Below are 26,147 nucleotides of genomic sequence, written 5' to 3'. Positions count from 1 at the left end.
TTTTGTTGCTGGTTCGTAACAGGTGGCACAATTAAAATTAGAGACATAACAAAGGCCAGAATTAGAGAAGCAGCAAGATCTAAGAAGGTTGCAGGGAGTTAAAGAAAACGCAAGATGCCAGGCCAATTAGGACGTCAAAATAAGGATGTGAATTTTGCAATAAGAATGTTTACAGAATCAATGCTAGCATGAAATTATGCATTTCCCCTTAAGCCCTTTAGCTTATTGTTCAAATCCATAACTTCTTTTTATTTGCCAAACGAATCAGCTTCTTCCCACATGCTCTATCAAAGCTCATGTTAATTCTTTAAGACCTAATTTTATTTTGGCAACTCTTGTAGCCAGTTTCATCTCCTGTTTTGCCATGTCGCCTGGCGGAAGTCATGTGAAGCTCAAGCACCCGCACAGAGCAATTGTTTATATGCTGTAAACTTAAAGTAATATGTTTAAACGGAAACTTGCACAGACGAAAACAAAGATGCTGGAGCATTGAAATGTTGCTCAATCATTTCACCCAAGTGACTCACGCTGCCAATATCAAAGATGGCGAGCTCGGCCTTTCATTCTAATGGGCGCATGCGTGCGCTCTCGATTGCCCGTCTGTAAGATGGCAGCGGCGGCCTGTGTTTACACTGTGGTGAGGAACATTCCGCCGGGGCTCCGCGCCGCTGATCTCCGGCAATATTTCTCACAGTTCACCGAGAGCGGCGGCTTCAGCTGCTTTCACTACCGGCATCGGCCCGAGCGGCAGCACCACCGAGCCTCGGGTCAAGAAGGGCAGGACGGTGGCTTGACCTGCTGTTGTGTGGTGAGGCTGCCGGCCGACCGGGCCTCCCACTTCTTGCGGATGTACGACGGCAGCCAGTGGGTGGACAGGGCCGGGGACTCGCTGCAGAGACGCTGCTGCATCCGCATCGTCAGGGTCGGGGAGGCGGCAGGTGAGGCCCGCGGTCGGGCGGGGTGGCAGGGGAGGCCCACGGTCGGGGGAGGGGGGCGGCAGGTGAGGCCTGCGGTTCGGGGGTGGGGGGTGGGCGCGGCAGGTGAGGCCCGCGGTCGACGGGTGGCAGGGGAGGCCCGCGGTCGGGGGAGGGGGGTGGCAGGGAATCAGGACCACTGGGAGAGTCAAGGCTAGCTTATTGTCATGGGCACAAGTATGGTGAAGCACAATGAAAAACTTGCTTGCAGTAGCAGCATCACAGGCACATAGGTTTTATGTGTTGTCTGAATCTAAGTTATAAAAGACAGTGAAAAGACTGAAAAGCAAGACATTAGTGCAAAACAAATACCATCATAGTAGTGCAAGAGGTGGCCCGTACTGTTCGTTGCTGAGGTAGAATTAAGGTTGTGCAGGTTAGTTCAAAAAGTCCTGATGCGGGGTTTAGACCCAAATCGTCGACAGTTGTTTTCGTCCCACAGATGTTGCTCGACCCACTGGGTTCACCCAGCAGATTGTTTGCTGCTTCAGATTCCAGCATTTGCAGTTTCTTGTGTCTCGATTCAAGAACCTGACGGTCATGGGAAAGTAGCTGTTCCTGAGCCTGGTCTGAGACTTTGTGTTTTCTGTACCTCCAACCTGACGGTAGTAGCAAAAAGGGAACATGACCCAGGTGGTGGGGAACTGTGATGATAGATGCTGCCTCAAGAAGAGGCAGCATCTCCTGTAGATGCTGTCAGACATAAAGTGCTGGAAATACTCAGTGGGTCCGGAAGCCTCTGTGAGAGAGGAACATATTGAAGTATGGGCAAAAACAAAAGGGAATGTTTGTGAAAGAAAGGTGGTGAAGAATCATCAACTTGAAAAGTTATCTCAGCTTTCCTCTTCAGTGATGCTGCCGTAACTGCTCGGATCCACAGCATTTCTTTTCACATTTGTGAAAGAATGGAAGGCAGGAGTTATTGAAGGACATCAGCAGGGTTGATGGTGAAGAACAAAAGAGGAAGGTATTGGTAGAAGTAAAGAACCAGAAGGTGACAGGAATGTTGTTGGAGACTGAGGGCAAAAGTCATTGGGACAGAGATGAGGAATTAGACTGACAGGTGATGAAGGTCAAGATGGAATGGGAGGAGTTGGAGTGTGTGGCTGGGCATGTTTGCATGTGTGGGTTTTCATGCTATTCCATTTTTTTTGTGAAGGGCCATTGGTTACTGTTATGATCCCTGATGGGTTTCGACCCAAAACATCGACAATTCCTTTCCTTGCACAGGTGCTGCTTGATCCGCTGAGTTCCCCCAGCAGATTGTTTGTTGCTCCAGATTCCAACATCTACAGTCTCTTGTGTCTTCATTGGTTATTGTTTTTTTTGTTAAAACAGATTCTGACATTTCATACAGAACAAGAAAGGAACTGCGGAGTCGGAGAGCACTGAGTGAAACTTTCACAATTGAAGATCTGTCCAGATTGCCAGAATTAAACCCTCCAGCAGTAATGCCCAATGGGAATGTGGGAACTCCACTGAGGGTCTTCCTGGAATTGATCCAAGCATGTCGTTTGCCTCCCCGTATCATCACCAAGCTCTGTCTGAAATTCCCGAAGACCAGCTCTAATAGGCGTTATGGGAATGTTCCTTTTCTGTATCAGAATTCGACCACGGTGCGTGTGAAAGGAAGGACTGAGATAGAAGCAGCAGAAGAGAACACACAGCAAGATTCAACTGCTCACTTACTGGAGTTGCAAGAGGCAGGACATGAGAAATCTCCAGAGGAAGAGGAGTCCCATTCAGAGGATGTAAGCAACATTTTCATGTCATAAGTGAGTCAAGAACCCATGGTGAAGGAGGAGCTTTGCACCCTGAAAATCCTTGGGGAAGGTGGAGTTGGTCCCTTGCTCCCACTTAAGTTGAGGAACCTGTCACCACTCATTGCAGTGCAAGAATCTGAACAAAGCCTTCCACTTGGGATTAGGTTGTAACAGAGCACTGGTAGTTCATGATTGTGGGGCCCCAGCCTTTGCGGTGGGGATATCTCAACAATAATTGGCCTTCGGTAATGGGAAGGTTATGTTATTCCAGTGTTAAATGCAAGTTCTCATCTAACGGTAATATTACTTTGTTTATTGCCAGGATGATGATGAGTGTGAGGAATGGGAGAGACATGAGGCATTGTATGAGGATGTTACAGCCCAGGATCGGACAAAGGAGCGACTGTTTGAGGAAGAGATTGAGCTGAAGTGGGAGAAAGGAGGTTCTGGCCTTGTGTTTTACACAGATGCACAGTTTTGGCAAGAGAAAAGAGGTAGGACCTGGCACAGGGTTGTTATTTTTGTTCAGAGGACTTCAGTAGTTGAGACCAGGGCAGGTGTTGGTGGACTTGGGTGAGTTGGTTTGTTTAGGGTTGACTTTTGCTCAATCTTTCAGATTTTGATGAGGAGACCGCAGATGACTGGGATGTTGATATGAGTGTGTACTACAACAAAGGACAACCAGGAAGGAGAGGTAATTTATAAATTTCTCATCTGTTTGATGTGTAATTGGAATTTAGCATTTTATACTCCTGATTCCTTTTGCAGACCTTTAGAAATACAACAGAGTGAAGAAATATCTGATTTAATTGTTAAACATCACTAAACAACTGAGTTAATGAATAAACACTGAGTATAAATGCACAACATCCAGTAAATGATGTTAGAAATACAATATGTAAGAGATAAGGAACCTGAACTAATCAAAGGGACTGAAGAGGACGATATTGTGATAGAGTCAAGGGGCAGGCAGGAAGGCCTAAAATTCTTTCCCTGTATAGCCTTATTGAGCAGTACATCCTGCCAAGCGTTTAGTGGCAGATGCAGGCTGTATTGGCTGCATGTCCTTGAGTGTGTGGTTCTTTAGGGACTGCAAATATCCTCTGCAGTATGGTGCAGAATGCAAGGGCTGAATTTCCTGCAGTGTGAGATACATCACCGACCATGGTGGCTGATGGATTTGCCATTTGCAGTTTGCTTTAGGTTGAAAATCTATAGCCACTTTATTCTCTTCAGTGCGGCGGGGCCTGTGTGAACTACCAGAGGCAGCAAGACATGCTGTCAGGGCAGTGTGAACTGTGTGTACAGCACAATACAGACTAGTGGCTGCATCTCCTGCAATGTACAGCATGGTGCATACTTTAGGGGTCTTTTTCTTCTAGAGTGCACAATGCAGGTTATAATGGTTGGGTGAAAAACTGTGTAGCATGGATAAGGTTGATTGGTGTGATGAGTAGATTGTACAGCCTTAAGTGGGCTGGAGGCATTAGTCCTGTCTGGTGTGGCACACCATGGGCTGCAGGTCCTATCATGTGCAGAATGGCATTGGCTGGAGGTCCTGCTGCAGGTAGTGTGGCACGAGCTGTAGGGCTTGCGTGCCACTGGAACAGGACATAGTGTTAGTCTGCCCTTCTCTGCATGGAATGGCACTGCAGGGTCTGTGCTTCCTTCTGTATGCAACAGGGATTAGGACCTGCTTGTACTGCCCGATGCAGCAGGGTTAAAGACATGTATTCTTTCACGTGACATGGCACAGTCTTCAGGGATAGAATTCACACTGTGTGTCATGCTATGACAAGTTCCTGCTTCCACATGATATAATGGTGATTGTTCGTAAGGATCCCTCAGAGAAACATACATCATGAAAACAGGCCCTTTGGCCCACCAAGTCCACACTGACCACTAACCACCCATCTACACTAATCCTACATTAATCCCAATTTTTATTCTCCCCACATTCTCATCAACACCCCTCAGATTATTTCACTCTCCTACACACTAGGGTCAATATATAGTGGCCAATTAACTTACCAACCTGTAGATCTTTGGGATGTGGAAGGAAACCAGAGCACCTGGAGGAAACCCACGTGATCACAGGGAGAACATGTAAACTCCACACAGACAGCACCCAAGGTCTGGGTTGAACCCAGGTCTCTGGTGCTGTGAGGCAGCACCTCTACTGGCTGTGCCACTCTGCAAAGATTTCATGCTTCGTGAGAGTTTTGACTGTTCAAAAGTTTTGGTGTTGGTGGATTTCTGATTAAGTACTGCAAAAACAACTATAAGGTAAATTTCTTTTGAGTTTTTCCCCAGATGGAGGTGATAAGGATTCTCAGGATTATGTACAGATGAGGCTGGAACAGCGGCTGAGGGAGGGGCTTGAGAGTGTATCTGTGCAGTCCCCTCGTATTGGAGGCTTTGAGCGTTACACCAAGGTAAGCTTATCTCCTTCTACATTAGATGATTCAAAACAATACTTAATAATAAACAGATTCTCCTGTTTAAATGTGAGTTTTAAAATGGAGCTTTTATTCTCAATCTGTGTTAAAGTAAAAGTTAGTCCTTCTAGAGCATGCCTCTGTTCACATGAATCAGAATCAGGTTTATTATTGCTGGCATATATCATGAAATTTGTTGTTTTGTGGCAGCAGTACAATGCAAGACATAAAGACATAAAAATTACTGCAAATTACAAAAATGAATGGTGCCAAAGAGGAATACAAGGTAGTGTTCGAGGACTGTTCAGAAATCTGATGGCGGAGGGGAAGGAGCTGTTCCTGAAATGTTGAGTGTGGGTCTTCAGGCTCCTGTACCTCCTCCCTGATGGTGGTAATGTGAAGAGGGCAAGTCCCGGGTGATGGTTTTCAATGGTTGTTTGTGTGGTCAGTTCAAATATAATACAAACCAAATAGATTTGTTCAGAATCTTTGCTACTACAGTTATACAATAAATATTTCTCTTAATATGGTGTTTCTCACATCCACCATATGGAAAGGAAGAAGAGGCTGCCATGTAATCTCATAGCATGTATTGTATCTTTTGAAGTCATTATCAATTTTACACTCGGTTCCACAGCCAGGAAAAGAGATAAACGTCCCATTAGTTTGGTTTAAGAATGAATGTTCGTCAGGATATTTTGAAAGCTCCCTGCTAACTTTCAGAGTAGTTTTGGAATCTCTTGTGTCTTGCTAAACAGAAATGGAATGGCTTTGTCAGTCTTCCCATAACTGCAGTGCTCCATTAATTCTGCTGTGGAGTATTAACCTTGCTCTTGGGCTATGGCCCTTACATGCAGAAGGGCTGTTTTCAAGCTATTGAACCAAGATCCTTCAAAGCATTGTTTTAAGCCTGTCATGAGGTGATGCTGAGAGTGGTGTTGCTGCATCAGATCATTTATCTCCCTGTCACAAATTCCTGCCTAGTTTAGTGCTGCTTGTGCTTTGCCAGGGAAAATGTGGTTATTGAATCTGAGATTCTTTTGTCTCAGTCATTTCCATTCGTCGGTTTATGTGGATCAATGTGTTCCTTCTACTTCCTACTCAGGGAATAGGCAGGAAGGTGATGGAAAAGCAGGGATGGAAGGATGGTCAAGGCCTTGGCTGTAGCAGCTCTGGATTGGCTGATGCTCTGGACAACGATGGGCAGAATCCAAAGTGTAAGCGAGGATTCGGGTAGGTGATACTTGTGGCTCTTCGTATAGGTTTGGTAGTTTCTCTGAACGATTGGTTACAAAGAGTCTTAAAATGACAATGCCTCACTGTATAGAAATCCTAGTCAATAAAGAACTATTGTTTCAGTATATTTAATAAACTGACACTGTACATGCAGTCAGTAAAGAACTAGGACTGTTTTCCTATATATGGTCAGTAAAGACCTGTTGCTTTGTATTCCAAAGCAAATTTATGCAGATGCTGGCAGTCTGAAATAAAAATGGAGAATACTGGAAATACTCAGCAGGTCAGGCAACTTCTGTGGGGAGAGAAACAAGAGTCAAGGTTTCTAGTTAATGACCTTACGATTATAATTCTGATGTAACATTAACTCTGTTTCTTTCTCCACCAATGCTGCTGAGTATTTCAAGCATTTTCTGTTTTTTTGCTATGTGTTTGTATGTGCAATGGACTTAGCTATTGTAAGTGTATTCAGTAATGGGTCCAGTCCTGAATATATGGGGGAAGCAGTACCAAGAATTTTCTTTGAATCTTCTTGCTGAATGATGCGGCTGTGAAATGTGAGCCTGGGGATCATAGCCTGAATTTTCAAACTAGTGCATTAACATCAAAGTGTTTTTTAATTCACCAGTAAATTTCTGCAGTGTTGCACTTTTTACTTTTCTTGCAAGAACCCTTCACTCAGTGAAATAGTAAGCCTAGTATCATTCCAGCCTCAAGAGGGGTTGTGGAAAAGAAATAACTTGTGTCTTTCACATGCTTAATGCAGCACTGGAGTATTGAGACTGGATTTTCTTTGCTCTAATTTCTAGAGTGGGACTGTTGTCCCTTTCAGTTTCTGACTTGGCAAGGGTGCTATCCACTGTATCTACTGACCCAGGCAGACACCCAATGTGTTGTGACAGAAATTTAATCTACAGCAGAGATGCTGCTCTGGTATCACCTGAAATTCATGTTTCTGAACAGAAACATGAGCTTTGTGATACCTGTGATTAATTTGAATTTTTTCACTGACATTCCTTTGCTGCTTTGACTCTGTGCAGGTATCATGGAGAAAGAATCCAGAATTTTCAGCCAGTGAAGAAACCATATCGACAGACCAGGCACCTGATTTCAACAGTATATGATGAGCCCGAGGAGATAGACCAAGGTGACACCTTGCTCCGGAGACAGCCAGTGACCAGCATGAAGTACAGAGAGGACATAAAGTTTGTTAAAGCAAAAGAGCCTGGACACCACACACAATAACTTGGCAGTGGCTTTCTACACCTGCTGGTGCATCCTAGGTGGAATCTAGTTTTGTGGATAATGATGCTAGATTCAATTTTTTGACAGTTTGACGATGTAGCAAGGAGCTAGTAGAGTCACTGCCTTCCTGACCTCAGATGCTGTCTGTGTGGAGTCTGCACATTGTTCCTGTTACTGTGTGGGTTTCCTCAAGGTGCTCCAGTTTCCTCCAACAACCCAAAGATGTGCAGGTTAAATGGTCATTGTAAGTTGCCCCTAGTGTAGGTAAGTGGTAGAATCTGGAGGGAGTTAAAGAGATGTGGGGAGAATAAAATATTAATGCAGGATTTGTGTAAAATGGGCAATTGATGGTCAGTGTGGACTCGAAGGGCCTATTTTCATGCAGTATCTGTCAAGATCAGGAAGCGTAGTTAGCGAAAGGAAATGAATTTCCTTGTTTCAGGGTGCCCTGTATCCCATTTGGGGGTTGAGCACAACACCAGAATAAGGACAGGCAAGAAGAGTTCTCGTACAAAAATATTTTATTGAACTGCTGGTAGTTCAGGCCAAGCCTTTAACTTCATCACTTGTGCAACTACACACCCTGTAATGCATCCCTTCGCATAATAAGAATTATCAGACGAATTTCCCCAGTTGAACTTTGGGGCCCCAACCCTGATCTGGTTTTATTATTTATCAACAGAATTTCTATGTCCTTAGTCTCCTTCCCAGATTCTCTCCAAGATCTTCTCCCCAACCTCCCTCATTTTTCTTGGAGGAACCAGCAGATCAGTTTTTACATATTTTCACTTTTGTTTTACCTCACATTGGTGAACTATATTTTACCTGAATAACTTGCCTCTCAAAGAACCTGAGTGGACCAAAGAGTAATTTGCAGAGTTTTCTCTCAAGGACTGGAGTAATTGAACTGTTATAACTTTTATTATAATCAGGCCAAAATGACATCAGCTGAATAGCTGTTGGCAATTGCCCTCAAGGATACTATGATCACACATATCCAGAGAAGCGGCATCCTCCTTCCCATTTGGTGTCTTTGACTGCAGGTGATGAAGACAAAACAGAATGTCAATTCCAATTGCGTGCCTTCCACTCAGCTATATAATCTTGCTTGCAACATTTCTTTGTGGGGTGGAAACAGCTTTCTCTGCCAAAGATTTGATGATATGATTACAGGAGGGATTCTGCTGGCTGAACTACGCCACCTGGTGTGGACTAATTTTCAGGCTGCTGATTGTGGTATGGGTCTGCACAATAGTGGTTGCTTGGGTAATGTGGCTATTGGTGCTTTTTAACATCCCATAAAAAGGGATAAAAGTTTTGGATCAAATTCCTGATGGTTCCTTTGGGCTTTCTTTGTCCCCAGTCTGAACAATTTGATTTGATTAATTTGTTACCAATTTCTTGGATAATTAGACTGCATATACCATGGGACTGGCCAACTCCACAATATTATATATACCCTTGTATAAGGGTTTGAATACTGTACTAGTGCATAATTTCATACAAGTGCCTGATCTCCAGTGTCCCACCACTGGGGCTTGTGGAGAAATAATTATTTCAATATTTCTGTTTCATCTCATGGGCCTTTATAGGGTTTCTCACAGATCTTAATAGTCAATAGTAATGGGGATGAAATACCTGGTGTCATTTTGTGATTGTTATTTTGTCTTCTTTCTTGGGCTAATTTCAGAATTCAGTTCCTCTTTTTCACCTTGCTGGAGGACTGAGGATTCAGAGTAGCATGCATGGCCTGGCCCATAAAGTGGCTCCCTTGATTCAGTCCTACCACCCTCTTGAGAATACAGGTTGTCACATCGTGTCTGCAGTTCCTAGATCACAGATGCTGTGGATGAAGCTCTCCATTTTGCAGGCAAGATTAGCACAAAATGGTCTTTGCAGGGCTTGCATCTTCCCCAAAACAAACCAGTCAATGTGGTCACTATTAGGAAAGCTCCTGGAGTCACAGAGCATGGTTTGAGCTACAATCTAGCTATACTTTTCTCCCATCCTTTCTTCCCTAACTGCCCAACCAACTCTCCTGAGTCAGTATGAAGTATCTAATATGAATCAGAATAAGGTTATTTTCAGATTTCTAACCTTAATCAGGGATTGTGCATGTGAGCTCATCCTCCAACCCTGGGTTAGGCATATTGTTAAATATCTCAGAGACACGTGAGACTACAGATGCTGGAATCTGGTGTGACAAACAATCTGCTGGAAGAACTCAGCAGGTTGTGAGGGGGTGGGGTGAAGGAATTGTCAACATTTCAGGTTGAAACCCTGCATCAGCATGGTCCTGATGCAGGGTTTCTACCCGAAATCTTGACAATTCTTTCTCCCCCACAGATGCTGCTTGACCCACTGAGTTCCTCCAGCAGATTGCTAGTGACTAAATACTTACTTCAAATGGATCCTGCATATTGTTCTACATCATGGGGAGAGATCTTAGAACCATATGCACATTCTTACTGTGAGGACAGTATTGTAATTAGAACCTTTTTAATGTAAATAAGAACTTTGTATATTGTTTAATTGTAGAAAAGAATATTTTGTACATAAATTTTTTCACATTGTTTTATTTAAATAAATATTTAATTAACCTTACTAGAAGCAATGGAATCTTTGCTGTCAAATATTCAACACAAGGTCGAAGTCTGCATTTCAAAATATCTTACATTACTGATTATTAGCATCTTAGTCCTTGCATTTCTTTATGGATATTGATTATAATGTAAGTATCATCCCCAATTACTGCATGGAAAGAGCCTTAAACATGTAAGCAAATGAAAACTGGTGTTCATCCGGAGGCCATAAGTTCACACAGCAATGAGTGGTCACTATTCTACAGCCCACATACTTGGAAAGTCTTACATACTTGCTCAAAAAATGTAAATAAACCACCACTTCAGATGTGCAATTCTATAAATGGAGTAATAACAAAGTTTTAATAGTCTGAGTTAATATATTCCCACTGGAACTGACCTCATTCTCAAAAGAACAACTTTAATCTTAAAATACATAGCTTTCAAGCAAAATAAAAGCAATGCTTGTCTAGAAATATATTTAGAAAAATAAAAACTGCATTTTATCAGTTTACTATAATTTGTCACCTAAGTTACAATAATATGCCTAATAAAAATAGAAAAGGCTGGGAATAATCAGTACATTAGAAAGCCTGTGGAGAGAAGAATAGTTAACTTTTCAGGTCAATGATATTTCATCAAACCTCTTGTCTAATTTGTGCTGTCAGAAACCAGTCTACTTGGTAACCTCTTCCCAGGACGGGGCTTGGAATAGAGTGTCTATTTCAGGAGTTTGGCATTGGGCATATTTATCTTCAAACCAATGTCTTATAGTCACTGTTGTAATAAAAGAACAAAAGCCAATTTGCACAAAGCAAGAACCCACAAACAGTAATGTAATAATGACCAAATAAACTTTTAATAATGCTGAGTGAGGGATAAATCCCTTTTAACACCCACTTCAGAGGACGGACCCCCTGCTTTCCACCCCTCGGTGTAATTGCAACATATGGTCTAGACCACATTCAGCAAGATCTTTCTGACCTGATCATGATGTGGCAATGTGGACCGGGGCAGATGGGTCCTACTGGTCAAGTTCATTTTCTTCCATGTGAAACTAAACCTCTAAATTTCAAACCTAACTGTTTTCAGTAATTTCAATCTATTTAAGAAATTTTGCTTTCATGCCATTGAGTCTATGGGGTGAACATGCCCCAGATTTTGGCATAATGAACAGGAAGCTACTCTCCTCACTTAGGTATACAGTGCAAAAAATGTCCATATTGCATTTTGCCTAGTCTTTCTGATTTACTAAACTTTGTGTAAAACATTTTCCAGGACTGAATCCCTTTTGGAAGTTGAAGAATTAGTAAATACTGCAACTGCTCTTTTTTTTGGAATATGACAATGATCTATGGTATAAACACAGAGTACATTCTTGTAAGTAACTAAACCTGCCAACAGTCTGCAAATGGTGCATTTACTCCATTCCAGACTATTCAGCTTTGCGTCTTTCAATGATCTTGACGCAAGCAGCTTGTTTCTTGTCTCTAAATAAATATGTGAAATCAGTAGCAATAGGTGAATACGTCAAGGACTCCCACAATTGTGTTGTGTGGCAGAACAATCATGCTAAATGGTATAACTCCAAAATGACCATCTGTGAGACGTAGCAGACTGTCAGCAGCAGCAAAAATGTACACGCTGGAACCAGTAACTATATGGCTCAGCATATTCTTCCCTTTACAATTGCAATCAAGCCAGGGGATCAATGAGGATGGTACAAATGCATTACAGGAAAAGCACTGTGTACCTAAAAATGAGGTAACAGCTTGGTGAAGCTGCAACACAGATTCACACCGGTACTAAACAGCAAACAAAAACACACAATGTGCAATGAAATAACCATTGCGTACTTAGATTTTCAGAAGACCATTGATGAAGTCCCACTAAAAAGGTTAGTGTGCAAAGTTAAAGCATATGGGATTGGGGAGAATATACTTCATTGAAAATCGGCTGACAGACAGGAAACAGAGAGTGGGAATAAAGGGAATTTCTTGGAGTGGTGGGCGATGACTGGTCAAGTACTGCAGGGAACAGTGCTTGGGCCCCGGGTATTCAGCATATATATCAAATATTTAGGTAAGGGAACCAAATGTAATATTTATAAGTTTGCTTACAACATGAAACTGAGTGGGACCGTGAATTGTGTAAGAAGTATCGAGGTCAGACAAGTTGAGTGCGTGGGCAAATAAATGGCAGATGCTGCATAAAATGGATAAATGTACAGTTATCCCTTCAGTAGGAAAAACCAAAAGGCAAAATATTACCTAAATGGCTCTAACATTGGGAAATGTTGTCATACAAAGAGAACCAGGTGTCCTTGTATACCAATCATGAAAACAAACATGCAGTTGCAGCAAGCGGTTAAGAAAGCAAATGATGCTGGCCTTCATTTAAGAAGTATTGAGTACAGGAGCAAGGATCTTTTGCTACAATTGTACAAGGTCTTGTTGAGACCATATCTGGAGTATTCTGCTTACTTACAAAAGAATATGAAAATCAAAAAACTGAAGATACTGGAAATCTGAAATAAAACCTGCTGGAAACACTTAGGCAGCATCTATGGGAAGAGAAACAGGGTTGGCATTCTAGGTTGAGAACCTTCATCAGCACTGAGAAAGTCAGAAAACAGATTTGTTTTTAGTTTCGGAAGGGAGGGGATGGATAGGACAAAGGGAACATCACTGATAGGATGAGGTCAGGATAACTGAGGTGATCCCAATGGTTACAGAGCCAACTGGCTGACAGGTTAATGAGGGAAGTTAGAGACAGAGAACAAAGCGTTGTATTAAAAGTGTGAAATGCAGGTCAGAGCTGTTAATGAACCTATAAGCAAAAGGAGGAAAATTGGAAATGCTTTGCATTATCAAGCGGAGTCTGCGAAGAGAGAAAAAAAATTAACATAACAGATGGATGATCTTACAGCAGAACTAGCAAAGTTCTGACACAATCAGAAAAAATTGAATTATCTGAAATTGATGAATTTGATATTGAGCCATGAAGGCTGCAATGTGTCCAGATGGAAATTGAGGTGCTGTTCCTCAAGCTTTAGATGGGTGTCATTGGAATAGTGCAGGAAGGTCAAAGTGGGAGTAGAATGGAGAATTAAAATGACTGGCACTGGAAGCCCATGGTCACCACTGCACACTGAACAGAAGTGCTAACCAAAGTGGTCAAATAATCTACATTTGGTTTCTCCATTGTGGAGGAAACCATGTCATGAGCTCCAAATGCAATATAGTAGTTTGGAAGAAGTGCAAGTGCAGTGGAAGATAAGAAGCAGGCGAACTCTATTCACACTCTGGCCAAGAGAAGAGGGGATGTGAGCAGAGGTGCTGGAAACAGATGGCTCTGTCAATTTCCTCCCATTCTCCTAGTTCCTGAGTCTGGTACATTTGTTCTAATGTAAAGTTGTTCCACACAGATACCTTTGAGATGTTTTCCTCTTTCCTTAACTATGGCGTCCCCTCTACCAGCAGCCCTAGAGTGCTCTTGACAGACTTATCAAGCAGCACTTACTCGTCAATAGTCTGCTAACCGATATCCATTTTGGGATAGAAAACATAGAAAAACATAGCAAAACCTACAGCACAATTCAGGTCCTTTGGCCCACAAAGATGTGCCAAACATGTCCCTACCTTAGAAATTACTAGGCTTACCCATAGCCTGCTATTTTTCTCAGCTCCATGTACCTATCCAAAAGTCTCTTAAAAGACCCTATCGTATCCGCCTCCACCACTGTTGCCGGCAGCCCATTCCACGCACTCACCACTCTCTGAGTAAAAAACTTACCCCTGACATCTCCCCAGCACCTTAAACCTATGTCCTCTTGTGGCTACCATTTCAGCCCTGGGGAAAAGCCTCTATCTACCCGATCAATGCCTCTCATTATCTTATATACCTCTATCAGGTCCTCCCCTCATCCTCCATCGCTCCAAGGAGAAAAGGCCAAGTTCCCTCAACCTGCTTTCATAAGGCATGCTCCGCATTCCAGGCAGCATCCTCGTAAATCTCCTCTGCATCCTTTCTATGGCTTCCACATCCTTCCTGTAGTGAGCCGACCAGAACTGAGCACAGTACTCCATGTGGGGTCTGACCAGGGTCCTATATAGCTGCAACAATACCTCCCGACTCCTAAATTCAATTCCACAATTGATGAAGGACAACACACCATATGCCTTCTTAACCACAGAGTCAACCTGTGCAGCTGCTTTGAGCGTCCTATGGACTCGGACCCCAAGATCCCTCTGATCCTCCACACTGCCAAGAGTCCTACCATAAACACTATATTCTGCCAACATATTTGACCTACCAAAATGAACCACTTCACACTTATCTGGGTTGAACTGCATCTGCCACTTCTCAGCCCAGCTTTGCATCCTATCTATGTCCCGCTGTAACCTCTGACAGCCCTCCATACTATCCACAACACCTCCAACCTTTGTGTCATCCGCAAACTTACTAACCCATCCCTCCACTTCCTCAGCCAGGTCATTTATAAAAATCACAAAGAGTAAGGGTCCCAGAACAGATCCCTGAGGTACACCACTGGTCACTGACCTCCATGCAGAATACGACCCTTCAACAACTATTCTTTGCCTTCTGTGGGCCAGCCAGTTCTGGATCCACATTGCAATGTCCCCTTGGATCCCATGCCTCCTTACTTTCTCAATAAGCCTTGCATGGGGTACCTTATCAAATGCCTTGCTGAAATCCATATACACTACATCTACTGCTCTCCCTTCATCGATGTGTTTAGTCCCTGTTACTATTGGGTGGCCTATAAAAAAACACCCAGTAAAGTTATTGACCGCTTCCTGTTCCTAACCTCCACCTACAGAAACTCTGTAGACAGTCCCTCCATGACGCCCACCTTTTCTGCAGCTGTAACACTATCTCTGATCAACAGTGCCACTCCCCCACCTCTTTTGCCTCCCTCTCTGTCCTTTCTGAAACATCTAAAACCCAGCACTTGAAGTAACCATTCCAGTCCCTGAGCCATCCAAGTCTCTGTAATGGCCACCACATCGTAGCCCCAAGTATTTATCCAAGCTCTAAGCTCATCCGCCTTGTTCACAATACTCCTTGCGTTAAAACAGACACATCTCAAACCGGTCTGAGCACATCCCTTCTCTATCACCTGCCTATCCTCCCTCTTGTACCTACTACTAGCTTTCTCTATTTGAGAGCCAAATACCTCTTCCCCAGTCTCTCCAGTTTGGATCCCACCCTCCAACAATTTAGTTTAAACTCCCCCCAGTAGCCTTAGCAAACCTCCCTGCTAGGATATTGGTCCCCCTGGAATTCAAGTGCAACCCGTTCTCTTTGTACAGGTCATACCTGCCCCAAAAGAGGCCCCAATTATCCAGAAATCTGAATCCCTGCCCCTTACTCCAATCCCTCAGCCACACATTTAACCTCCATCTCATTCTATTCCTATACTCACTGTCATGTGGCACAGGCAGTAATCCTGAAATTACTACCTTTGAGGTCCTGCTTCTCAAATTCCTTCCTAACTCCCTATAGTCTTTTTTCAGGACCTCATCCCTTTTCCTATGTCGTTGGTACCAATATGTACAATGACCTCTGGATTTGCCATGACAATTCTGCTGCAGACCCCTCCACCCCACAACATTAGGCCAAAGCATGGATCAAAGAGCTGAATTTCGTTGGTGAAATAAGAGTGACTGTCCTTGAATTCCATGCAGTATTCAAATGAATGTGCCGTTGATGAATCCTGATAAAACTAGTCAATGGGTATTAAGGGGGGAAATGTCCAATTATTAGAATCATATCTTGCAAAATGAAAGATAGCTATGGATGTTGAAGATCAATTTTAGACATTGTCCAAGGCCCAACTATCTACAGTACTTCATAAATATCTTTTCCATCATAAAGTGGGTATCCTGCAGTGAGTGACTCTCAACTGACACCCAAAACCTCTTTTTTTCACCTACAAGGCACAAGTCAGAAGTATGCACCATCTACAAAATGTACTGTAAACCTAAATGAGTAACTCTCAAACCAGTGACTCTACAACCAAGGTCTGTGAGAAGATCAAATGACAAACCAACCTGATCTGCGAATGTATCAACTTTACTTCAATGGTTCTGGATCTAAGTCCTGGGGCGCTCTATTAGAAGGCCAGCAGTGATTCAACAATGTGATTCCTACTCCATTCTCAAGAACAATTAGGGATGGGTGATAAATGGTGATCATGCATCATTCTGCCGCGTATCTGTTGGTCTGTCAGTCTAGATGTTTGTACTCAACTATTGAATCCACAATGTTCTGATACAGAGGCAAGTGAACCACATCAGTCACTTGCTGTACCATATATATACTGCTGTCTGAAAAGGTCTCGCATCCTCTTGAATTGATTTGGTGCTGACAAGGTCACTGCGAATTAAAAAACAGAAATGCTGGTATTATTTTGTACCAGAAACAGAACTAATATTCACTCTCTGCGAAGAGATGAAAAGAGTTCAGGTCGCGAACTTTTCATTAGAGCAGGAATCACCGAAAGAAAAGGTGCTCCAACAGATGCTGCAAACATAGTCCGATCTCAGATTTTTTTCTCTCTCAAACACACTGTATTTATAACCGCTTGGCCCTACCGGGTGAGCACAGCCGCGCCTCCCGCCACCCCATTGACAGCAATGCAGCGCCTGCACCGGGGGCTGGGCCGCGGGTCAAACGGCGCATGCTCGGGAGTGGGCCCAGGCCACCGCCTCGGTGCTGGCGTTGCTGTGTGTCCGCGGGTGCGGGAGAGGAGAGCCTCTCGGCAGGACAAGTGTGGTCTGCAAAGTAGAAGAGGCCGTCTGGGAGAAGCGGGCAGCCATAAACCGACTTTGACGGGACTCTGAGGTAAAGCAGCTGCCGGGCAACCGGCATCTGTTGAGTGGCTGTGAGTCGGACCCTCGGTCCCGGCCTGGGCAGCGAGGAGCTTCTGGGGGTCTGCGCGGTCTTCAGTCACTGCACTGCTCTTCTACGTTAAACCAGAAAATATCGGAAATACTCAGCACAACGAGCAGCATTAAGGGGGAGAGAAGCGGGGTGAACTTAACAGGTTCATAAGAAACAGGAGCAGGACTAATCGGCCCCTGGAGCTTGCTCTACCGCTCAAGAAGATCATAGCTCATCCAGTCAACCTCAGGATTACGTTCCGGCTCTCCTCCCCCATGTCCCTTGATTCCCCTGTACGTAGTTCAAATGTCTGTTGATCTGCCTCGGGTGTAAATTGGTAAATTGGTTTATTATTGCCACATGTACTGAGATGCACTGAAAAACTTTGTTTCCTATGCCATCCATTCGGATCATATCACATCAGTGCATTTGAGGTAGTACAGGGGAGAAACAACAGAATGCAGAATAAAGTGTTACAGTTACAGAGAAAGTGCAGTACAGGCAGACAAGGTGTAAGGCCAGATGAGGTAGATTGTGAGGTCAAGAGTTGAACTTATTGTACTAAGGGACTATTCAATAGTCTTAAAACAGTAGGATAGAAGCTGTCCTTGAGCCTGGTGGTAGGTGCTTTCAGGCTTTTGTATCTTCTGCCTGATGGGAGGGGGGAGAAGAGAGAGTGTCTGGAGTGGGTGGGGTCTTTGATTATGTTGGCTGCTTTGCCCAGGCTGCTTTACCCAGGCAGCGAGAAGTGTAGACAGTCCATGGAGAGGAGGCTGGTTTCCATGATGTGCTGAGCTGTATGCAACTCTCTACAGATTCTTGCAGTCTTGGGTAGAGCAGTTACCATACCAAGCCATGGTGCATCCATAAAAAATTGGTGAGGGTCAAAGGGGATATGCCAAATTTCTTTAGCCTCCTGAGGAAGTAGAGGCCCTGCCTCCACAGCTGTCTGGGAAAGAGAATTCCAAAGAGTCATGACCCTCCTGATAAAAGAAATTTCTTTTTACTCTGTCTTAAATGGCAATCCTTATTGATGACCTGAAAAGTTAATTGTTTCCCTGTGTCTTATTTGCTGAATACTTCTGATGTTTTCTGTTTTTATTTCAGATTTATAGTATCTGCAGTTTTTTGCTTTACAATACTATTGCTTTGCAGTTTTGTGGATAAAACTTTTGGTCTTGTTGGGGAAAAGCTGTAACACAGAGCTTTGGAATATCAGGGCACAAATTGAGGCCATTTTTCCATTGTGTCTGTGCCAGCTTTGTGCAAGACCCTCCACAGTTAGCCCCTGCTTCCCAGATTCCAGCAAAATACTTAAAGAGAAATTTATCCAATTTCTAATCCAACTATTGAATCTGCTTCCATTGTTCTCTCAGTCAGTGCATTCCAGATCACATGAACTGTGACGATATACCTTCTGGTAAAAATGATAAAATCATCAGAGTAGAATTTGAATTTGTATTCACTGCATTCTTAGTCCAGTAACAACCACATCATCGTTTACCTCACTGTTAGCAAAGTACACTGGTTGGATGTCTTCTGAATAGCCTCTCTCTGTTCCAGACCTGTGGAGCTGTAATGAGTCCTTGGAGATCCAACTAGGATGGCAGAAGAGACCAGGCATGCAAGGGTGATTTTTGGCCAGGTGGTTATCGGGCCACCTGGCTCAGGGAAGACCACGTACTGTGCAGGGATGCAAGAGTTTCTTTCTAAGCTAGGTCGCAATGTTGCAGTGGTGAACCTTGACCCTGCTAATGACCTCATTCCTTACCAATGTTGTGTGGACATTGCGGAACTGGTGAAACTTGATGATGTTATGGATGGTCTTGGGCTGGGCCCCAATGGAGGACTTATTTACTGCATGGAATACTTGGAGACAAACCTGGATTGGCTGCAGGACAAGATGGAACAGTTCAAAGACTATTATTTCCTATTTGATTGTCCTGGTCAGGTGGAACTGTATACTCACAATTGTTCCATGAGAAACATCTTTACACAATTAACCAGATGGAATGTCAGGGTGAGTTCACATTTGTACACCAGACGTAATGTTGGAGAGGCTTAGTAGGTCATCCAGCATCTGTAGAGAAAACACCAATGCTTCAGAGGTGACCTGGAAAGCTATATCTGAAGTGTTACTGTTTTCCTGTTCATATACTATTGCCACTTCCATCCCTCACCTCAAGGTTTGTTAAATTGCAGCTGGCCTCCTGCAACACTGAGGCATAAAGGCTGGGGTCCTAGGTTCTGGTTCCTGGTTCAGTCAGGTTCAGTTTATAGGACCCATAGTCTGCAGTCAATTTCCTGTGTTCTTACGGGATCATGCAGCACAGGAACAGGTCCTAGAGCCCACCATGTCTATAGTGATATCAACTACCTATCCAAACTAATCCCATTTATGAGCACTTGGTCTGTGGCCTACCATGCCTTGGCAACTCAAGTGCTTATTGAGTTGCTTATGAAAAGTTGTGAGGGTACTTGCCACCACCTTCTTGGACAGTGTGATTGCAGCTACCTCCTGGGTGAAAAAAAAATCTTCCTCATCCTCAAATCTCTTACTCCTCAGCTAACCCATGTTCTCTGGTCTTAGATGCCTCTACCATGGGGACAGGTTTCTTATTAACTATCATATCTATGTCACTCATAGTTTGTATACCCATATCAGCCCCACCCTGCCACTCCCGGCTTCCTCTGGTCCTAGGAAAACAAATTCACCCTATCCAGTCCTGATGAATCTCCTCTGCACCCTCTCCAGAGCAATCATGTCTTTTCTATAGTGTGGTGACCAGAATTGCACACAATATTCCAGATTGGCCTAACGAATGTTTCACAAAGTTGTACCAGGACTTCCCTTCAGATAAATATTCTGTACCCTGACTAATGAAGCCAACCATCCCATATGCCTCTTCACCAACAGGTTTAGAGGCTAGAGGAAAGGTTAGGGATAAATTTAACGGACTGTTTTTTTAAAAACACATTTCAAAGGAGCTATGGAGTTTAGATCATTGATAATTTATCATCGTATCTGTGTTACTGCATCGTCTGAGGTCATAGGTCATGCACTAACAGCACAATTCCAAACATCCTTTCAAATAATACAAATTCAGAATAAGTTGGCCTGCATGTGAGAGGATGTGTATTTGTGGTGAATTAGTCCAGACTGGAACGCTTTATACTAAGTCCTCATTATTCGCAAGGGATAGGTGCACAGATCTGAGGGGATAACAAAAAGTGCTGATACCATTGAATCTACTGGCAATGACACAAAGGCGGCAATGACATATCACAGACTACAACCCCTCCATGTAAGTTTCAGCTTATAAATTGAGAACAAGGTGAAACATAGAAGCTGTTGGGACTCTGAATCTGGCACAAACCTACCCACGTTCCTGACCCCTAGTGTTCCCAAACCTGACCCCAGCTGCACACTGACTATGGTCATTTCATTACTTGTCAGCACAAGACATCAAATGCAATCCATTTCATGGCAAACGGGATTCACCGGACACCAACAGGTGAGGTAGTCTTGGTAATACACAGCCAATTTCACAAACAAGTGGGTCTGCAGATAGTAAGTCAGCGGATAACAATGGCTTGGTGTATTTTTTAAACTGTAGATCAGATACACTAACCATAAGGTCCCACAAAACAGGAACACACAGCCAGCCCTGAGAAATGTACTTTGAGGCCCATAAGATAAACAATGCACACTGAGCCCAATAAGGAAACTGTGTATTGACCTTGTGTAAATCTGGTGCATGTTTGTCTTATAGTTAACAGCTGTTCACTTGGTGGATTCTCATTACTGCACTGATCCAGCAAAGTTCATCTCTGTTCTCTGCACATCCTTGTCCACAATGCTGCATGTGGAGCTGCCTCATGTTAATGTCCTCTCCAAAATGGATCTTATTGAAAAGTTTGGGAAACTAGGTAAGGCTATTTGACCTCTGGATCTGCAGGGAAGGACTGGGAGTCTGGAGTTAATATTAAACCATAAATTGCTCCTCAATTTTAACCTTAGGTCCAAAGTTCAGTCTTTAATTTCTGAAATTGATAATTGACAAATATTTTGGTTTCTGTTAATTCAATAATTATATTGATATGATTCAAGACAAATGCAATCAATGTTTGATAGACAAGATGAGTTCACAGGAGCAATAGGTTATAAGATTAGTGGGTATTCACTTTAGCTGTGTTTATTTTAAAGCATTTAATCTGGAATATTACACTGAGGTACTCGATTTGTCTTACCTGCTGGATCACTTGGCCAAAGACCCATTCTTCAAAAACTTTCGACGATTAAACAAGAAGCTTATAGAAGTCATTCAAGATTACAGTCTGGTCTCCTTTATCCCTCTTAATGTGCAGGTGAGTGCCTATTCTTTAACAGCTTTCCAGCAGCATCGAAAGGTTGATTATTATTTGAGAACTTTGCGGATCATTGAGGAAACAGTGAGCTACTGGGATTATTGAGCACATATCAAGTGAGGAAAGTGTCACAGTTTATAGAGTGATGATGTGGGATATGTACTGTGGAAAAGGACATGTTGGTATGATTGTGAGAGGTTAGGTCATGGGTTTGAGTGTATGTGAATATATTAAGAAGTAAGGAACGTGGAAAGTAAATATGTGAAATGTGATGGGAATATCTTGCATGGGGTAATTAAAACTGAATTGCTGGAAACATTCAGCATATCAGGTAGTATCTGTACATTGAGAAATACTTAATTTTTCATGTCGACGACCTTTCATCAGAATCCTCTTTACTCAAATATTGCCTGACCTACTGTTAAATATTGTTCCCAATCCCTCTAGTTTTATTTTGGATTTAATCCACAGATTTATGCTTGTGCAGTTGTACGGGTGTAATGAGAAGCACAGAGTGGTGAAGAGGGTATTAAATGACATTGAGAAAGTATAACACTGAGGTGAATGAATTTTTGGGGCTATGGAGAGTGTATTTCTGCATGGGGATGTATTAAAGATTTCTTTAAATTCATTAGTTGTCCATTGATGTTTGAAAGATTTTGAAAAACATGCCTGACCCCTCTCATAGGATAAAGAAACAATGAAGCACGTAATGAAGGCTGTTGACAAAGCGAATGGATATTGTTTTGGGAACTCAGAGCAGAGAACTTTGGAGGCCATGATGTCTGCAGCAGTGGGAGCAGATTTCTATTTCACCAAGTATCCTTTACAAAGACAATTTACTCAGCACTGTTGTGTGTCAGGCCAGTGACTTACTGACCTACAGCAGGGCAACCTGGTACCCTCTCCCTCCCTGCCCTTTCTCACTTCTACTTCCTGTCCCTTGCCCTCCATAATACTCCTGTTAACTTATTATTTTTGTTAATTATAATGTTATTTATTAATGTATATTTGGTGAACCTCCGAAGTCTTTTTCCTTAGCTATAAATAGGTCCATGGATGCCCAGGAGAAATACACAAGATCAGTTGAAGAGGATGTGGAGGAGGAGGTGAGGCAGCTTTCCGTCCATATGCAAAATTCCACACAATGAGTGCAGTGGAGGCTACACCTGCTGTAATGAGAGACTGGCTGAGATGATATCTCACAGCATACTTGCTGCTTCCAGGTGTGGCAGTTGTTCTTGTTTTCAGCTTTGCTATAATTGGGCCTTGGGATCACCTGCCAATCCAATTTTAGCCAATCCTGCACCAGACAGCATGTTTTTTTTAAAAGATCTTTTTGTGAATTTGATCCTTTTATTGTCCCTTTTTCTTCCAATGTATCTAATAAAGATATTTAGTTTCAGTATGTTCTGCTCCTCCAGATCAGTAACATAGCATCTTTTTAGCGATTCATTAGAGCTACAGAATCATTCATGTCAGGTTTACTGTTGTTGATTGCGAGGTTACTTTGCACCCTCCAGCTTCAATACCTTCGAGGAATCCAAAAGCAAACCATTCGGTCAGGCTTCTGCTGCCATAGTACCAGACTCCATATCACCATATCCAATTACTAATGACTATCACACTTCCAACTCCCTGTAGAGTGAACGGCAATGGAACCCAATGGAACCCGATGGAAGCAAGCATAGAGACGCGATGTCAGCTCTTTCATTTGTAGGAACTGGGGACCCTGACAAAAAGAGACATGCTACCAGAGTATTCTTCATTTATGGAAATTTTATATTCCAAGTGGCTGGGTTAGTAATGAAGCTCACTGACCTGTAGAAACGTAAATGTAGAAGATTTTGACTTATTTCAAAGCATTGTGGAGACTGGCAACTGCAGGAATATCTGTTGGTCTTCCATGGTGTTTAATGTGGGTGGCACAGTTAGTAGAGCTGCTGCCTCAGCTCTAGTGACCTTGATTCAACCTTCTCCTCCAACACTGTTTGTGTGGAGTGTACACATTTTCATTGTAACCACATGGTTTCCTCCCACATCCTAAAGATGTGTGGCTTGGTAGAATCAATTGGCCACTGTCAATTGCCACTAGTGTGTAAATGAGTGCTAGAATCTGGCAAGGGGAGGGCGTATGATAGGAATGCAGGGAGAATTGGTTACAGGGAAAATTAGTGGAGGAATGAGATTGCTGTGTGAGCCAGCATAAACTTGATTGACCAAATGGTCTCCTATGTTGTAAGGAGATATGGAAGGCAGTTAATGTAATCTGGAGCTGCTGAGTGGAAAGTGTATAGTAGAAGTCTGCTGCCACGTAAAATGAAAATTTGACCCAAGTACTTAAAATTCTTTCCATACCTTACCTACCTGGAGCCATGTGCAGATGAGGGGGAAGAAAAGACTTATTTGTGCAGCATAAAATTTGATCAAGAAGAGAAGACACATGGCAATACTGTCTTGTGCTTATGCTGTTGAAGTAAAGTTGAGAAGCTGGATAAACAAAGTTTTAAATATGAGAATCAAACCAGAATTCAAGTGAAATTTTTAAATATCTGTAATGAATCCCAAAAATGACCATGTCTTCTCTATGGGCAACATTCCTTTAACCAGTTATTTCTGGCTTTAATTCCATTTGCAATTTTTAATTCTCTTCACAGCTTCCCAGAAAATGAAGCCCAACAAGACTGAGAAAGTATTCAGGCATTGGTTAATAAGGTGCAACTTACAGTTGTGCCACAAAAGTATCAGGCAATGTTAATCTCAAACAATATACAGTCTAACACCTGTCACTGAGTTCTAACATCCAAGGAGCACTGTTGACCTGAAACTTAACAAGAGTCATCCAGCTTCCCAAAGCTTCTTCATCTTCATCACGTGTTAGTGTATTAGATGCTGCACATTTCACCAGACGATTACAGTTCCAACAATTTTCAAGAATTCAACAACACCCAGAACAAAGCCAACTGCTTAATTGGTATTCCATTCATCTCCCTAAACAGTCACTCCCTCCAACATCGGTGCACTGTGATTGCCGTGCGGCACTACATAAAATGTACTGTATTTGAGTTTAAGGTTTTTCCAACAGCAACCTGTATTATCAAGAAGGACAAAGACAGCAGACATACAAGAACACCACTGCCTGTAGTTTTGATTGCAAGTTGTACACCATCGTGACTTGAGACTACATTACCAGTTCTTCTACAGCACTGGATCTAAAATCAGGAATTTGCTCCCTATAATACTGGCAATACTTTAACCAGAAGGACTGCAGCAATTTAGGATAGCTCGCCATTACTTCATAAGGGCAATTAGAGTCACATAGCATGGAAGCAGGCCCTTTGGTTCAACCGGTCCATGCCAACTGTGTTGCCCAGTGAGCTAGTCCCATCTGCCTGTGTTTGGCCCATAGTCCTCTAAACCTCTCCTATCCATGTGCTTATTTACATGTCTTTTAAATGTTGCTAATGTGCCTGCCTCAATCACTATTTCTGGCAGCTCATTCCAAATATGCATCACCCTTTGTGTGAAGAAGTTGCCCCGATGTCCCTTTTAAATTTCTCGCCTCTGATTTTAAATCTATACCCTCTTATTTTTAGTACTCCCTCCCTGGGAAAAGAACCATGTGCTTTCACCCTGTCTATGGCCCTCATGATCTTATATACCTCTAACAGGTCACCCTTCAATCTCCTACATTCCAGGGAATAAAGTCCTAATCTACCCAACCTCTCCTTGTCCAGGCAACATCGTGATAAACCTTTTCTGCACTCTTTCTAGTTTAGTAACATCTTTCCTATAACAGGGTGACCAAAACTGTACACAATACTCCAAGTGTGGCCTCACCAATGTCTTAGATAACTGCAACATAACTTCCCAACTCTTATACTCGATGCACTGAGTGATGAAGGCCAACATGCCATATGTCTTATCTACCTGTGGTGCCACTTTCAGCGAACTATGCTCTTGCACTCCTAGGTCCCTCTGTTCCATAACACTGCCCAGGGTCCTACCATTCACTGTATAAGTCCTATTCTGGGTTGATCTCCCAAAATGCAACACCTCTCATTTATCTGGATTGAAAGCCATTTGCCAATTGTCAGCCCACATATCCAGCTGATCAAGATCCCACTGTAATTTTTCATAACCTTCTACACTACACCACCTATTTTAGTATCATCCACAAACTCACCATGCCTTATACATTAACATCCAAATCATTAATGTAAATTACAGACAGTAAAGGTCCTAGCACTGATCTCTGTGGCACACCACTAGGCACAGGCTTCCAATCCAAGAAACAACCCTCAATCATCACCCTCTGCTTCCTACCACTGAGCCAATTATGAATCCAATCCACCATCTCCCCCTGGATCCCATATGACCTAACCTTCCTAAAATTGGTGATGCTGGCCCATATCTCAAATGAATTTAAAAAATCCTGGAAAACAATGGCTGATAAACTCAGGGAATACTCATATCCTATAATAGCTTTGGATAAAAAAATTCTATCAATCTCAGATTAAAAATGTACAATTCACCATCATTACTTCTTATGGAAAAGTGTTCCAAATTGGTATCATCCTGCCTGCCTGAAAATGATTCCTAATTTACTTTTGAAAGGCCTGTCTCTAATTT

The 26,147-nt window shown here is 42.8% G+C and overlaps 2 protein-coding genes across 2 annotated transcripts; both read left to right on the top strand.

The window, feature by feature from the left end:
* The first annotated feature begins 607 nt into the window (after positions 1-607).
* On the top strand, positions 608-10,260 carry gpatch3 (G patch domain containing 3). The gene is made up of 7 exons (XM_052036353.1): positions 608-938; positions 2,313-2,725; positions 3,060-3,231; positions 3,354-3,431; positions 5,051-5,172; positions 6,281-6,408; positions 7,452-10,260. Exons 1-7 carry the CDS (start codon positions 608-610, stop codon positions 7,654-7,656), a joined length of 1,449 nt encoding a protein of 482 aa, XP_051892313.1. The 3' UTR covers positions 7,657-10,260.
* Positions 10,261-16,865: 6,605 nt separating this feature from the next.
* Positions 16,866-22,923, top strand: gpn2 (GPN-loop GTPase 2). The gene is made up of 6 exons (XM_052036419.1): positions 16,866-17,108; positions 18,711-19,167; positions 20,921-21,077; positions 21,355-21,515; positions 22,204-22,334; positions 22,567-22,923. Exons 2-6 carry the CDS (start codon positions 18,751-18,753, stop codon positions 22,664-22,666), a joined length of 966 nt encoding a protein of 321 aa, XP_051892379.1. The 5' UTR covers positions 16,866-17,108; positions 18,711-18,750; the 3' UTR covers positions 22,667-22,923.
* Positions 22,924-26,147: the final 3,224 nt, after the last annotated feature.

This window comes from Pristis pectinata, chromosome 22 (assembly GCF_009764475.1).
Source record: "Pristis pectinata isolate sPriPec2 chromosome 22, sPriPec2.1.pri, whole genome shotgun sequence".
Classification (NCBI taxonomy): domain Eukaryota; kingdom Metazoa; phylum Chordata; class Chondrichthyes; order Rhinopristiformes; family Pristidae; genus Pristis; species Pristis pectinata.
This window is presented reverse-complemented; position numbering and strand designations above follow the sequence as displayed.